The 18,251-nt window shown below is 34.5% G+C and overlaps 1 protein-coding gene across 1 annotated transcript; it reads left to right on the top strand.

Moving 5' to 3' along the window:
- The first annotated feature begins 13,578 nt into the window (after nucleotides 1-13,578).
- Nucleotides 13,579-18,223, top strand: LOC110452550 (chymotrypsinogen A-like). Its single transcript, XM_021501158.1, has 7 exons — nucleotides 13,579-13,638; nucleotides 13,916-14,164; nucleotides 15,045-15,237; nucleotides 15,453-15,549; nucleotides 16,462-16,636; nucleotides 17,134-17,267; nucleotides 17,932-18,223. The coding sequence occupies exons 1-7, from the start codon at nucleotides 13,581-13,583 to the stop codon at nucleotides 18,088-18,090; spliced, it is 1,065 nt and encodes a 354-aa protein (XP_021356833.1). The 5' UTR covers nucleotides 13,579-13,580; the 3' UTR covers nucleotides 18,091-18,223.
- The last annotated feature ends 28 nt before the right edge of the window (nucleotides 18,224-18,251 follow it).

Consider the following 18,251-nt stretch of genomic DNA (forward strand, 5'->3'; position numbering starts at 1 on the left):
GTAAATAGATTTAAATCAAGTATTAGTATGTCACACAGGTATTTTACATACAGTGTATATACAGTGGTATTTACCTAACCAGAAACACTAAGTCGTATACCGTCTCAATATCACCTCAACTGTTACGAGGACATTAAACACTCGCTTTAAATAAATAAATAAATAAAAATTAAACAACATTGTATTTCCTTACCATAATCACCTATCGTATGTACCTTACCAGAAACACATATCGTATAATACCGCATCGTTAATCTATATTTCGATTTAGAGATTCTACATGCAATGGGTACGTTTTGTGAAGGATAGGACTACTAAGAGTAAATGTATGAACTGGGACATCGCATAGTAACCTAACTTAATCACATTGTTCTTAAGTGACACATTCTAGTATCCCATTTAATTGACGCTTCCTACTTTGAAAGGACCAGACCAAAACTTGGAAGTCCTCCAATGACCATAGCCGCTAATAGGACGTAAATACAAACTAACCAACCCCATAACACTTCTAGTATACCAGAAATAACATATCTAACAATTCTGAGTATTAATCACGCATCATCGCGTAAAGGGGACTTTGAACATTTGAAAACGTTTCGTAACGACAATAAAACAAATCATCGATTAGTTTCACAAAGCAGCTTAATTCTTCTAATTGAACGATTCTTCCCCGAGACGCCACATAAACAGCCCCAGTCACTACAAACATATCCTAGTCCACGCTATTTATTAATCATTCAAAAGTCACCATAAAAATCCTTTCTGATACGAGTCTAAAACATATTGTAACTGACACTTTGTCATCGATCTAAAAGTTTGTCTCATGTTTATGAAGACGTTTATGCAAATTATTCATGAAGCCTGTACCGCTGTGATGCGAGCGTTTAGCTGTGTTCACCCAGGCGAGACCCGACCTCTACATTGGTACTAATCACACGCGATGTTTTAATAGATAGTTCCGCTACTGTTCCTCCTCTTCGATTTTTCCGAGGTAATAAATCAACCGCAACGATGCAATTCAAATTTGTCATACGAAACTTCCATTAATTATTAATCGTACACTTATAGATCTGTTCATAAACACCTTAGAATCGATGAACCTGGCGCGATGGGTTCGGACCTGCCCCGTAGATACTTCTGTAGTAAAGTAATTCCCGAGTCATTCAGTGTTATTTCCCCCAGCATTGTGTTGTTGGGTTGTACAGGCCTAGTCAGGATGACGTCCTACCTGTACGTGCATGCAATCAACTGCAGACATTTAAACTACGTGTTCGCAGATTTAATTAACTTCCTGTACAATGTGAGCTTTTAACACCACAATTATAAATGTTATCGTGCAAATGACGAGTTCTTTTGAATAAGTTTGGATATATTTGTATTTCCACAGACCACTCCAAGAAAGAAGTGGACATCAATTCATTCTGCGCATGCATCTTATTTGGCACTTGTGGAATAATCATCTTGAAACAAAGGATTATACACCGGTGCCAAGTAACTAGTGGCGCTATTACATCTAGAGGACGACACACCGGCGACATCCCACGATCGGTGTCGGATTTTAACGAGACGATCCTAACGATCCAGACGAACCGGGCAGCAGGACAAGATATCTCCTCTATATATCCTGTATAAAATGAACATTTCTGTCAAATATTGATTGTCGGGCATATTTGATAAGGAAGGTTACGCTTTTTTCTCTCTGTTAACAAGGTGAGTATAACACAATAGTTGGAAATATAAGAGCATATATATATATGACTGGGTCGATGTAGTAGAGAACGGGGTCGATAAATATACGTGTATATATACCATAAAAACAGACGCATATCTATCCACAGTCGAAATGGTAATCTACGGCAGCACAATAAGGAGAAACCCAGTAGACGGTGGCACAGCATTAGCTGTATTGTGGTGCCAATTATACGTGGAAGGTCGTTCAGTGTACTTATCAATCTTAACATAGCATTCCAAATGGAAATAACATAGTTTTCATATAATCTGAAGAAGTAGTAAAACGGATGGGTGGTTTGTTTTCTTCTTAAAACAATGATTAAATAGAATTAAAAAAATACACCAAGCTTAGTACATTGAAGGTAAGAGACAGACAGGAAACTTGCCGAAATATACTAACATACATCATACAGTGATTTCGGATCGGTATGATGCATAGGTGTTGCCTGTAGAAGCATAGGACCGATAACTTTGTATGGAATTGGACGAGATACCCACATGAGATTGATCGAAATGTGAATCCTATAACCGTCTGTGGAAGGTGACGTCAGATTGGTTTTGGCAGTATAGGTATCAGGACAGGATTCAGTCGAACATAAAGTAGTAAAGCTGTAAGATATGGCGGGGAAAAGTTTCAGATAAAGACTTAAACGTAGTCAGGTAATGGAGGATTTTGAGGCAACGTATACAGGGAAGTGTTGAAAGTGACAAAGTTATGGAAAATTAAGACAAATTATTATGGAAAGAGTCGAATACGATAAGGTTAGCAGTAATTGTGAATGATACGATTTGGATTGTGCTGAAATACAACATGGAAGCGATATTGTGATGGGAGAATTTCTTGTTGGGTATAATTATAAATAATAACATTTGGTAACATTGAGGGTACGAATATTTGAGATAAATGGAAGATCCATCGTTGAAAAGGTCATTGGCGTTATACTGGCTTACTGTAGAACAGCTAGCACAAAGTTATCGATTTTTATACATGCGCTGATGTGATAAATGAAAAGTTGAATTTACAATTTCGTAATAGTTAGTTCTGTAAGAAATGAACAGGTAGATGACACCAGGTAGGAAATAGATATAAACTGTATAATTATACAGGTGTAATATCGGGTAGGGTATAACAATATACTATATAATTATACAGGTGTGTAATATCAGGTAGGGTATAACAATATACTATAATTATATAGGTGTGTAATATCGGGAAGGGTATAACAATATCCTATATAATTATACAGGTGTAATAGCGGGTAGGGTATAACAATATAATATATATTTGTACAGGTGTGTAATATCAGTTAGTGTATATGAAAATACTATAATTATATAGGGGTAATATCGGGTAGGGTATACCAATATACTATAATTGTATAGATGTGTAATATCGGGTAGGGTATAACAATATACTATATAATTATACAGGTGTAATATCGGGTAGGGTATAACAATATACTATATAATTGTACAGGTGTGTAATATCGGGTAGGGTATAACAATATACTATATAATTGTACAGTTGTGTAATATCGGTAGGGTATAACAATATACTATATAATTGTACAAGTGGGTAACATTGGATAGGAACTAACTATATACTGTATAATTGTACATTTAAACATTATAAGGTAAAAAATTTACTTAAAACAGTAAAACTTCACATGTAGAATAAATCAGGTAGAAAACAGCTATCTACAGTATAATTATACAGGTGGTGTACCACAGGCAGACAGAGGAAAGATGCATTATATGTTTTTATTGGGATGGATATGGCAATAAGAGAGAAATTTTGACAGGAGTCCGACGATAGAATGAAATAGGATTTTATTATAATTTCCATGGAATATAATTAGAATGTATGTGATATAATCATACAAGTTTACTAAGAAAAGGAAAATGTAAGAAATTGATGTCGATATCGGAAGTATTAGAATTCATTACAACTTTAACGAGGTTTTTGTGTTATTGATATTACGATAGATGCCAATCGACACAAACAGCATCGTTATAGATTATATCACTGAAACGCCATATACAGGTCAATTACATTACCGGTATCGTTCTTACGTACGGTCAAACACTGATAAGGCATCGTAGGGAAATTAAAAGTGTCAATTGTTTCCTGTTGTCGGCGATCTTTAGACATGTGTATTGATTTCTACTACGTTACCAGGTAAAGCACTTGTTACATAATGCTGATGAAATGACACATAAAGTGTGGTACTATATGATCGATTGAAATAACATCCATTACACAGTATTAATAAAAAATTGTGACAAAGATCAATTCCTTGTATGTTCTTATTCTACTTTTCTCCAGTGTGCATGACGTCAGATTTTCAAGTTCATGAACCTTAATAAACTTAAGTGTAAAAATGTATATGATGAACCAAAATCAAGGCGAATTAGAAAATATGTCTGTTTCGTTAATCCAACCACCATTAATCCGGTTGATTCATAATCCAGCCACCACTTATCATGTTGTCCCATCATCCGGTCGTTGTTATCCATTCACCACTAGTCCGGCCGTCAGAACTTATCCGATCGTCCCATATCCAGACACACCTATAAAGCAAGAGTAATATTCCGGTCGATCCATTTTCGAGGCTCCACTGATAAGATCCATGCATTATCGAGCTTATCACTAGTCCGGTTGTCTCATTACTCAGCCACCACAATCCAGCTTCCACTAATCCGATCGACCCATCATCCAGCAATCACTGATCTGGTCGTCCCATTATCCAGCAACCACTATCCAGTTACCACTAAACCGATCCTGCCATTATTCAACAACCACTAATATCATATCACTGATGTATCAAGTATACGTTGCTGTGTATGCTTATGAGCCGTAAGGCTTCAAGATGAATAAACAATACACTACTAATATGGTTGTCGAATTATCCAGCTACCACATAGCCGATGGTTCCATTATCCTGTCACCACTTATCAAGTTGTCTAATTATCCTGACATTGTAATTTGGTTGTCCATTATCCAGCAACCACTAATCATGTCCCATTATCCAGGCACAACTGTGCCGTTTTCCAAACACTCATGATCCAACCATCACTAATCCAGTTGATCCATCATGAAGCCACCATTATGCAGCCATCACTAGCCTGGTTGGACCCGAGAGACACTCGGGGGTTAGGAAGATTAATTGAACTTTTTTTTCTGTAAAAGGTGTCATAGCTATCCAGCTGTCATAAAATCAAGCCATTAATGCTAGGAACAAAGTTGTATGGATTGTCGAGGATTTATCATAAATATCAAACATTGATGATCCTATTGTATCACACCTGCGTTTTAACCATGGGATCCATTCACCAAAAGTATTGTTAGCTTTCCGACAAGTTGGCGTACAGCTTTAACTTCTATACGAGGGACGGTTTCATAAAATTTAAAATCACTCCCAATATTTAAGATGTAACGATTTAAAATACCTTTTTGGAAGACAGTCAATAGCTTTAAAACACACATAAAGATAATGACAAAGAGAAAATATTTTTATGAGCTGATTTCTGACTGGCTAAGTGAAGCTATGCGGGGGTAGTACTGGCTGTTTAATATGTACACGTACAAGTAAGGTATCAACACACTCATAAATAAATGAAGAATACTGTTATCATGAAAAATTAATACACAAAAATATTGGTGTACGTTAAGCAACATATGTATGTTCCACGCTTAAAACATGAGAGATATACAGCGATAAAATCGACACAACATGCCAGTTTAGGTATTAGAACGAAGTTTATGGGGCATATCTGCTGTAATTTTAACGGGTGGAGAATCAACTATATATACATATATATAAACTGTATAATAGGATACGGCAATGATTAAATATACCAGGCAGCCCAACCTGTCCTCTGTAAACTTGTATCCAAAATCCTGTTTAAATTTCAAAACATCTTCATATTATTTTATAGTATTTTCTTAATGAAGAAAAATACGCACCAGTGTTTTTTCAGATTTTTAACAGGAACAAGCCCATAAAACATGTTGTATAAGATTTTAATTTTGCATTATAAACAATATCATTTAATATATATGATGAAATTTGTTCTCATTAGATAAACAGTACTTCATGGGAGAAGTTTTGCAATTAGTAAACGAAATACATTGTTTATGGTAAAACATTCCTTCCTAGATGAAGTCAAGTCAATTTACGGTTTGACTTCAAATTTGATGCAATTTTCTCCGCAAAGATGGATATTATTATAACAGAGAAAAAAGTATACCAAAATCAATTTTGAAGAACCGTTTTTATCCCCATCAAATAAATACTTAAAAAAATTGTTTCAGCAACTGTGAAATGTAATATTTATCTGTGCATGTTTCTCTTGTAATATTGAGTATGGGAAATAAAAAAGATAACAAGACCAATCATTAAAAGTACAAAACATATTTGCCAAAAATTACATAGCCGTCATAGCGTCGAAAATTAAACATATTGAACTATCAATATTGTTTAAAGGAATTCTCAAATAAATAAGTAATCTATGACAACATTGATTGATGTGTTATTGATTATATAACGAAGTATGTATTCAATTTTCATATAAAATCAATGTTGCTTTCACAAACATAAAGGTATCAACCATCAAAGTTGTCTATCAGTGCTGAGTCGGAGCTATTATAACTCCATTTTTTCTGTGTAGGCACCATTGACATTTTACTTGAAATGTAATTTTGATTAAATAGATTGAAAATGTGCACGAGCCTTTATGGTGAGTACCTCACTTCGTGCGGTTTTTGGCTGAACAGTAAGAGGTTAAGACTTTGAACAACAAAAATATTTATCATTTTTATAGCTTCTTTTCTGATTACTTGATATTTTGTTCACAATAAACCCGTCATAAAATGGTCGATTTCAAACGATGATTTAAAAGATTAGCAGCCGTACAACTTTTCAATTCTATTAAAAATTCGATAACCCCGATAAACAACCACTCTGTGCACGACGGCGAAATCTTTACCCAGTACCCACTGGCCTTAATACGATCTTAAGAAAAGAATGTCAAACTTTTCTATTTTCATAAGAAAGTTCTCATGCAGGTCTACCATAATACCTGTTGTCTATCTCGGGTAGAAGCACATTATAAACTATATTGTATAGACAAACGAATGCGTTTACTTTGTAAGTTATGCCTGAAATAACTACATGTAACGGTTGAATTTAATTATTGACACGTGCAATGAACACACGCAAACAATACATACATACATACATACATCATTTAAATAAAACTATTGAGCAACGCCTGGAATAAGTACAGGTGGCGATTAAATTACTTTAATTATAAAGTGACAAAATTATATTAATAAAGTACCATTGGTAAAGTCACGTGGCGATTAAAATAATGAAAACATGACGCCTAGAAATTACATATGACGAGTAAAATAAGTAAGTGGTACGTTGTACATTAACGACACGAGTACATTGAAGTGACATCTTGAGTGTAACTGTGACGATATATTGAATTGTTTATTGACATCTTTAGTGAAAATGTGACGATTTATTGAACTGATAAGTAACATCTTCAGTGAAAATATGACGATTGATTGAATTGATTAATGACATCTTGAGTATAAATGTGACGATTTATTGAATTGAATAATGAGATCTTGAGCGTAAATGTGACAATACACTGAATTGATTCATGACAGCTTGAGTGTAACTGTGACGATATATTGAATTGATTATTGACATCTTGAGTGTAAATTAAACGACATATTGAATTGATTAATTACATCTTGAGTGTAAATGTGATGATATTTTGAATTGATTAGTGACATCTTGAGTGTAAATATGACGACATATTGAATTGATTAGTGAAATCTCGAGTGTAAATATAACGACTGACATCTTGAGTGTAACTGTGATCATATATTGAATTGATTAGTGACATCTTGAGTGTAAATATGACGACATATTGAATTCATTAGTGACATCTTGAGTAAAAATGTGACAATACATTGAATTGATTAGTGACATATTGTGTGTAAATATGACGATACATTGAATGGTTAGATGTACCTGGGAGTGGAAACACGGTATGGCGTACTCGAGGATCAACAAGGAGAGGGACCACGGTTTGGCGTACTTGAGAATCAACAGGGTTGGGGACCACGGTATGGCGTACTCAAGAATCAACAGCAACGGGGAGGGGGAGCACGTTATTCCATTACAACATACTGGTTAAATGTACAAATGTATAAACCGGTGTACCTGTGATGATATATTGAATTGATTAGTGACATCTTGAGTGTAAATATGACGACATATTGAGAATCAACAGAGTGGGGGACACCACGGTATGGCGTACTCAAGAATCAACAGCAACAGGGAGAGGGAGCACGTTATTCCATTACAACATACTGGTTAAATGTACAAATGTATAAACCGGAACAATGTGTATACAAATAAAACAAATATGGTCGGGTGAGTTTTCATCGATTTCCTTTTCATCTGAATTTACAATTCACTACACGTACACGTTACAATGTTGACTGGCGTCTGTTCAGGTCGTTTGGTTCACTTTGATATCACAAAGCTATTCAAATATTGAGTTTACGTGAACGTTACATCGAATTGATCGTAACGAATAAGAGCATGATCATTATAAACAGTCAGCGTTTGTTTATGCATGTACTAACATGTGCATATGGTATTTTAAATGAAGCATTTTAAAAATCGTTTCATCTTTAACACCAACGAAAGAAATAATACAAACAGCACACGTGTCAACTTTACTCGTGTTAAATAAAGGAATTATCCTGAAAACTTCACTGATTGTAAAAAAGAGCAGTTCGTTGTTATCAAATAAAAATTAGAAATACTGTCATCTGAAATAATCTTATCTGATATCATTGTTACAATTGATAACGTTGCAAACAATTCCTCAATATTAAATACTGTAAATATACGAAACAATTGTCACAATCGTGGTTACCAATTGTTACAACACTTAATATTGTACCAATAGTAAATAATGTAAAATAACTGCAATAGTAATGTATAATAAAATACAACAATTGCCACAAGAGTGAATCTGTCATACATTCATTTTTAAACATCGATGATGGTCTATTTAAACATGTGCAATGGTGCACGGTGGAGAATACAAAATGTATGTTTGTACACAATCATAAATGTTAGGAATAGTCAAAATAGCAAAGTTGCAAATGATACATTCCATGTAATTCCTATATATCGAACGAAATAAGAAACTCCACAAAATTATTAAAACCTGGTTTTAATTGCTCTTACAAAACAAGGACTTTTGATCGTTGAGATCACAAGTCAAAACTCTCTTTCTTCGCAGTATGTTTCTATGTAACCTGTTAGTTTAATCAATTGAAATTCATTAAGCAATAAAGGTATCTATATACAATTCTTAAGATATACACAAATAGTCCCAACTTTTCAAAATTTCATGAAACATCATGATAAAATCGTCAGAATAATAAATGCCAATTAATAAATAAACCCAAGCCAATAGTAATGATAACAATTATATCTTATTCCCACAGAGCAGTAAATGAAATCATTCATTTAATCTATGATATGGTTCTTGTCAACACATTCTTTACACAAACACAGTTGAACGATTACGAGACAACATACACATGCAAATAATGTGCAATACATCCAACAGAATATAAAACAAAATATACCAGACACTAGCAATTTGTATTGTTACCGAATAAATTATGACAAACAATTTACAACAGGTTAATTATTAATAGCACACTTAATGTAACATCTCTTATAGCAGCAACAGACGACAGGTGGTTAGGCTAGCGCCTAGCAACCTAAGGCATAGCGTGACCACGGAACGGGATAATGCACTATAGTAAAACGCTATATCAGTCATATTATTTTCAGAATATATTTTAAATATAAACAAACGTCAGGTACAAACAGGATAGACAATAAGATTACATTTAAGAAATATCACCTTACAGCACATACAATAGGTGGATTGAGGCAGTTTCTATTGTCTGGTTTAAAAGATATATACGTAAACACATTATAACGCCATATAACAATATAGCGCATATCATCGTCGACAGTCCAGGAGTCACGTTCACTTACGTTCTCTGTAACCATTAATGATACAAATAGACTCGTACATTAAACGAATTCCGCGGGACCGTAACGGCAAAATTGACAGGCTTTGTAGTCCGATGTTGCTCCTCTGAAATCTTCAAAGGCTAGGTATCAGCCTGGCAATAGGTCAGGTTTTTTTTTCTCACCTAAAACCAATTAAATACGCAAGTACGAGCCTTCGATTTTGTCATTACATATAGTCCAGTGGTGAAGATAATGTAAGTGAGCGCAGCACCTGTAATTTCGAGGATGAGCACACATATGAAATAACATCATTTAAGTAAAATAGCACTATCACAAGTGCTGAAGGTAACCTTTATATATCATGGTGCAGAAACATACTATTTTCAGGGTACAATGTTATAAATGACAGTACATTAATAGCGTGTCTGATCACTTCATCTGAAGTACGTCTTAAGCACTTTTTTTTTTTATAAAATCAAATATGTATTTGGGAACAAACACATAATTTGCTGTTAAATTGCTCTTTGCCTTCATTCCAATAGACTCATTGTAAATAATTTTGTAGATTTGAAAATATTTCCCAACAGCGGAAAAATAAATTTTAAGACATCAAGCTTTTTATGAGTGAGGATGTCATAACACATAAATTGATCAGGCAGATTGTTTTCACCAGAAAGTCTTTACTCTGTTCGATGCAATTAACATTTATCATTATGACCATACTTATACTAATGCCATCGTCTACCTTTTAGTGGCTACCACAGTAACAGACTTTTCGTCCTCCGTGGTGAGGGCGAATTTATCATAAGAGCGAATACATATTGTGAGGTGCGAAATTAACACTGGACGACATTTATTTCATGGGCGAAAGGCTAAAGTTTGACTGGGCGAACAAAATTCGGCGTACAATATTCAATATCTAAAAAGTGGAAAACTTTAACCTTACCAGAGCACCTAGTCTGCCTCAACCCATATTTGATATCGCCCTAGTTCCTGTTGTCATTTTATTTGTATCGAAACTTTAAAGTTTGGATTTTGTTGTTCACGAAATTTGCATATATTATACATCAACCAGCATTTTACAATGAATACATGAAGACTTCACATATTTTAAAGCAATTGTGTATGAAAATAATTCATTTTTTTAGCTACCAATGTGCTCCGTTATAGCCCCATTGGTATCAATACAGACAGATAAACTGATAAACACAAATTTAAACGAAACCAATAAAAAAAATACGTATGTTATCAATGGTCACGTGTTGGTTATAAGAAAAGAAACGCCATGCCAAGTTACCCATTTACATTAGATATAATGAAAATGCAAAACAGGGCCAGCAAAAACAAGCTATAAAAAAAATAAAAAAATAAAAAACCCTTATAAGTTAAAATGAAAATGCAAATATTACAACAGGGTCGGCGAAAACAAGCTATTGAAAAAAACACTAAACTTAGCTACCCTCACAAGTTAAAATGAAGATGTAAATATTACAACAAAGCCGGCGAAACCAAGCGATTGAAAAAGAAAAACATAAAACCAATTTACCAACATAAAATGAAATGGAAATGCAAAGATTGCAGCATGACCAGCAACACTAAGCGATTGGGGGATACTAACAATGAAAGGAGCTTTGGAGAAAGGGCAAGTACTTAAACATAGGAGTCTTGCCATGTTTGATATTTTTGATACGTAGTATGTAGATTATGAATCATCACCTAATTTGAAACCTGAAAATAAATCACAACTAGAATTGCACTTAACTTAATGTAAACAAACAAAATATAATGAGTAATCATCAAATTTATTCCGATTAACTTGAGAATATTTCGTTTGCTAAAAGCTGTTGATTGCATTTTAAAATAAATGTTTGTTCATTCTCTGCATAATGTATTCTTAACAATACTGGTTGATATTAATTAATAGCTATGTTTTACATGCGTTAATTTAAGCCTGTTTTATGATATTGCTATATCGGTTTTATATCTTGCTATCTGTGAACACTGCAGAATACAGCAATAGGAATAAAAAAAATGTATAACACCAGAGTCATTATATCGAGTACGTGTAAAATTCAATTAATACATAATATAAAAAAATCGTGAAGCGATTCTAATAGCCACACAAAGCTGGTGATTACATATCCGGAATAAAGTGTGCAAATAATGCGAATGATAGGTTATAAAAGCAGATGTGACTGTACGGACCAGCACGTACGGAAATACAATGATGTAACTTGATTATCGGTGCAATTTAATTACACGATTAGCACTGACGACGTCAGATGGAGCTAATGGGTAGTAATTAATTACATTTCTTTCAATACGTGTTATTTAAAGGTCAGCTTATCGCGGAACAACAATCGGAGAATATGGGGCTCGATTGTAGTACAATCAAGGTGTAAAGGGAGATCACTTTTACAATAAAATATTTCGTGAAAAATCATTCCTAATGCAGAAAAAGTAGTTTACACATATTTCGCTGTCATTTAATATAACTTTGTAAGATAGTTTGTTTCTTTTCTCTATTTTCACCAGAATTATATTTAGTGATAAAATGCTTTAATTTATTATTAACGTAATCGGATGGATGACTACTCTATATAAGTGTTTTAGAATTATGCGAATCTCGGACAGCAGAAAAGCTAGGAAATACAGCGACATAACACTGCACAGATTGAATCATATATAATAGAATGTTGGACCATTGGTTTGCTGGTGACAAATGGATGGAAACCCTTGATGGAAACCCTTATCCTCCTGCAGAACATGGTTCTGCTTTAGCNGGGGGGGGGGGGGGGGGGGGTGATCTAGGGGATTGGAAGATACTTATAAAGGGTCCCTCCCCCAACACACACATATACACACATTTTCTTTAACGTTAAAACCACCACATTTTGACATTTTTGTAAGAGAGCGGATAGTCATACGGACAGAGAAAAAACATCGTTGTTTCAATCTCAAAAACCTCAGTTTGCATTATTACAGTACTTCGTCGGGCATCTCAGAATCGTGTATCCGTTTTTTAAAATAGTTCAAAAGCTATCAATTTGGACTTTAATCAGGGTTTCTTTAACATTCATGAAACAAATTGTAGATTTTTCAGACATGGCTTCGATAAATATGTATAATGTAAAATAACCACGGCGGTGTGTTAACTATTTTTAGACTAACAATACTCTACAGATGATTTTAGAAATCAAAAAGTGGAAATTTAAATGATTATTTTATAAACTGTTCCGTCGAAACATTTCTTTATTTTATAACAAGGTTATATATATACCGTGTCCCTGAGCATGTACCAATAAATTTCGGCCAATGGTACTCGAGGTTTCCGACTGATGTTGTTATAATGACCACAGCCATAAATACCGCTACAGTATATATCTGATATCGCAGGTCAAGTAGAGGCGATCTTTACGAACGACGACAATAAATACCTGCACTCAATTGTAACAAACTTTGAAACTAAATGTCATGTTGTCAACATTTCAAATACTGATTTTCGTTTGGAAATTTTACAAAAAATATGTATTCATTCATGTTTATTTTAGTCTGATCGAGCTTATTTCTAACAAAAGAGCCTGTGTGTTGATATATGAATATCAATCATGGCGAGCTTATTCTAGGTTGAAATTAAACATCTGAATGTTGTTAAGTTGAGGGAGCTCGATACAAATGAATATTGAGGAATTTTCCAGTCCACCTTTCTATATATAAAGCAAAGACAAAAGCTTCGGTCAAACAGTGTAGCGGATGACAATGAAGGCGACACTTCTGTCTGTGTGTGTAGTTCTCGTGTGTGTCGGACACTGCTCAGGTAAACACGATTTTCAATTCATCATAACTTAAAACGCAAAATATCGAGCAAACGGTATAAACAATAGTTTTAGGAAAACATGTTTCATTCCTTTATAAGTTGATAAAAGTATGATTTATTCGCCAAGAAATAAAACCGATTTTCTGAATAAGGTTTTGAAGCTTTAAAAATAGTTCATCAATTTAAAAATCAATTAATTAAAACGCCTTGTCAAAGAAATCAGATATCTAGATTAAAACATTACTAACAAATAAAAAACTGAATTGTTTCCATCAAGGCTTAAAGTTCGCTCATCGTTTGGAGTCATGTGAAGCGTCCGGGGGTCAGTGCACACGAGCCACAAAATGTGAAGGACGGGTAGCCGATGGTTATGGAGACTGTATGAGGGGGAAGGTGTGTTGTCTATTGGACTTACCGTCAGTGGATGTTCCCTCTGGACAAGCGGACCACCAGCCTCAGGAATCTGTTGTAGAGGAACACACAGGTAGTGTAGAACCTGAAGGACAGGTGGACATACCTCATCCAGGTGAGCAATAGGTTGTCAGGTCTGCTGTGGAGTGAATTATTCCTTTAAAAAAAAGTGTTTTCCCAGCTCCTATTGTCGTTTTCTCATATTGAGCTTGAAATCTCGATTAAATATATATTTGCTAAACAATATTAATATTTTTATAAGGCTTGTTGGAGATGTGTTATCCGAAGAAATTAAAGCGTAGTGTTGTCTTTTTCTTTTGTATCTCAGGTTTTTATACATTCATAACCGATGCATGCAAACGTCATCTGTGGGTTGTATGAGCATGTAACGTTAAAGATTCAACCCATGATACAATAATTATCAAAGTAAATAAATGAATATCCTATTTTTGTAAACAACTAGTTTTTATGACATTTTTACAGCTAATTTAGGTTTTGGTAAACACCGGGGTCATTCAAGAACCCTGTACCATCTTATAATGGCAAGGTTAATTGTGGGTCAAACAGGGCTTTTGTCGTGTCTGATTATTAACAACAGGAACAACTCATTACTAAGCTGTTTGATAACTGGGACGATTTCGACTTTCCGACCGTTAACTTTCCCTTTCTTGATGGTAATATCCCTGGTTCCTCTTCCTACGGTGTTTACATGTCGCAGTTGATTCGGTACGCTTGCTCCGAGTATCATGATTTCCGAGATAGATGTCGACTGCTGACGGACAAACTTACACACATGGTTTCCAAAGATGTAATCGATCTCCGTGTAAAACTTTCCATTGTTCATATTTTAGCCATAGTTTTATCAATTTTGAATTCGAATTTTGGTTTTGTTGACACTTAGGTATTCTTTTGTTGTTGTTGTTTTTATATTATTTTATTGATTTTTTTTAGCCAGGTTATCATTGACATGTCACTTATTCCTATTGTTGTTAAAGGGACTTTCCAATGTGGTAAGATAACAATTTACCCGTCCACTGTCAACCCTCGACTGCGGATAGTAGGCGGTCAGTCAGCCTTGGAAGGCGAGTGGCCATGGCAAGTGTCATTCCATGACGTCACTGGTCACTTCTGTGGAGGAAGTCTAATCAATGACCAGTGGGTTGTCACGGCTGCTCACTGTCTCCAGAGGTAATTACAGGATATCAAAATATTCTTAACACTGTTAAATACTGTAAAACTCAGTAAAAGAGCACTAAACATGATATGAGCAGAATAAAGCATAATATGAACAGTATAAAACACGGTATAAACTGACTCTGTAAGGTATAACCTAACGTACCTCCTCCATCGAACACCAGCGACATTCACTTTAATGCATGACATGTCTTTTTCTCTTATCTCAGACACACTCCGACAGATGTGACGATATACCTAGGGGAACACCATCTTGATAACGTTACTGGAAACGAAAATAAATTGACAACTTCTGAGTGGGTAGTTGTAAGTATTATTGTGATAATTACTCATAATTCAGTAGAACACTCATTTTATGTATTTTATGGCATGTTACATTGTTTAATTATAATGTATCATTATTTTATCGATCACATAATGATACATCGTTTTATTAGAAACACTGTTAAATATACACTGTAAGATAAACTACAATGTTAAACAAGATATGTCGATGAGTTACATACATCGTTACAAATATGTAAAATTCTGTACATGTACAGTGTTGTATTTACAATACTTTGGCAGGTCATTAAAAAATCTTCGACCTTTTGATGAAGGGCGAGAAAATTGAAAAAGGTGAAGGCTTACATTCCCCGTTTAAATAATTTTCGGCAATAGTTTCCTTATGGCAAATTATCAAGTGCTTATAGCCTTATAATTATTCTTCCAGTGTCAGATAAGCAGTTTTGCATTTCGTATGGAGCTGGCATAGGCAGCTTACGCAAAGGTTACATTTGATAGAACAGCTTTAAACAAAATGTGATCCATTATGTTTATAAAATATTGACTGTACTTTTTTTGATGCTAACAGTAAATACCATCACCTTTTTTTCAACAGAGCAAATCGCACGACCCTTGTACGAGTGACAATACAACGGAAACGTATTTTTAAGAATATCCCCAAAAAAAATAATCCTTTGTTAATATTTTGCCTTAGTTTTATCGAGTGGGATTACGGTTTTGTTGACATTTCGATATTCTCTTGTTTTATTGTCATACACCATACTGTCAGCATTTGATTTAGCTATGTTCAATTCATGATGAGACGAAATATTTTGATGACGCTGCTTAAAAAACTGGAATTTTTACTTTTATTAATCATCAATTTGAAATGGATTAAAACATTGATAGTACTTTATTTTTTCCTATACATTGTTTCTCGTTTCATTTGCCAAGCACCCAACCTACGCACCCTCCCAAAGAGGGACACCAAACGACATCGCCCTGGTCAAACTGGATAGGGCGGTAGACATAACCGGAAATTACGTTCGGACAGCATGTTTACCGGGGTCCATGGATGTGTTTGACGAAACTGACCACTGTGTCATCAGCGGCTGGGGCAACTCCATGGGTAATGAAACAAAATACATGTAATACAACTTACCTTTTGTTATCGACGGCCGGAGCAGTTCTGTAGAACCAACTCTGAAAATGGGATGTCAAGGAAAATTACTTTGGAGAGAAGAATAACATAATTGTTATAACTATATCTTGTATATCACAACTATTGTGTAGATAGAACCATTATTTCATTTTTTCGCTGTTTTTTTTTTTTTTTTTTTAGTAATGTATAAAGTATATTAAAGAACTTTACCAGCATATTGCGGCGTGAAATCTGTCAACTAAAAAATAATGAAAAATATGTTATTTCTTTTTGGCGTTTGGTATTGATGTTGTTTGTATCTTATCGAGCCTATGATTGATGCAGTCCGAAATAACTGATTATCTCCTTTCAAAAGAATTGATGGGACGGAGCTATATCAAAATTATTTTAGAGTAGATCTTTCCTTAGTATGATTGATAGAGTGGAATTAGAATACAGTCTCATGTAATTTTCATGTGTTACAGGGACTGCGGACGAGAAATACCTACAACACATTTCCGTACCCATCACACCGTCATCTGCCTGTAACGACAGCTGGAATGGCGTCATTAACAACGGACACGTCTGTGTGGGGCATGGAGATGTTGGCGCATGCGGAGTAAGGCATATGATATTTTTCACTGCTTGAAATGACTTAGACTGGCTACCAGCCCCTAAGTTTTAATGAAGACTTTCCCGGCTGCTTTTTACTACAAGCTGATCACCCCCTAGTCTGAGAACTTAGGAATCAGACATCGAAGTGATCAAAATTATTAGAGTTCATTTTTTTCTAAATGATTCAATATTCTAGAGACGGTCGCCGGGCCAGTCTAGAAATGACTCAAATAGACTTAACCTAATGTTCAGTCTCTTTTTACGTACATATGCATACATTATATTACTTCCTATCAATAAATGTAAACATATAATGTTTTTGTCATTAAATAATGCTGAAATAGAAATATCTCTGTACAGCAAGAAAGTCTCAAATCCATCAAATGTTGGTATAAACTGCAAAATAATACAAATATGGTGAACAAATTCAAATTTGATGAATAGTTTTTAAAACACAAAAAAAAAATCTCTTTATTCTTATATTTAGTTGGCGACACAATATTCCAGTGAAGGAACATTGGTAATTTACATTTTCAGAACGGACTTAATTCAGTTTGCTGTGTATGTTAGATTAAATTAGTGACTTCATGTCATATCATAGGACAATAATTGTAAATACGTGTTGTTAGTATTGAAAAAAGACACGACTTTCATTTCATTATTTACAGGGGGATTCCGGTGGACCTCTTGTCTGTCTCCGGGATGACCATTATATTCTGGTTGGTGTGACGTCATGGGGATCATTTTCCTGTCAGCATTACGGTTACCCCAATATCTACACTCGTGTCACATCTTATCTGGAGTGGATCAAGTCTGTTATCCAGTAAATTCATGCAGGTTGCAATACATTTTTGGCAATATCACGTCTTTGAAATGATAATAACTGCTGCTATTAACCATTGAGACAACATGTGTTGAATCGTGTTAGCGTGGTTTGCATATCGACTAATGAAATTTTTTTTTTTTTTTTTTTATTAATACACCTTTG

Source organism: Mizuhopecten yessoensis, unplaced genomic scaffold, assembly GCF_002113885.1.
Source record: "Mizuhopecten yessoensis strain PY_sf001 unplaced genomic scaffold, ASM211388v2 scaffold6719, whole genome shotgun sequence".
Lineage (NCBI taxonomy): Eukaryota > Metazoa > Mollusca > Bivalvia > Pectinida > Pectinidae > Mizuhopecten > Mizuhopecten yessoensis.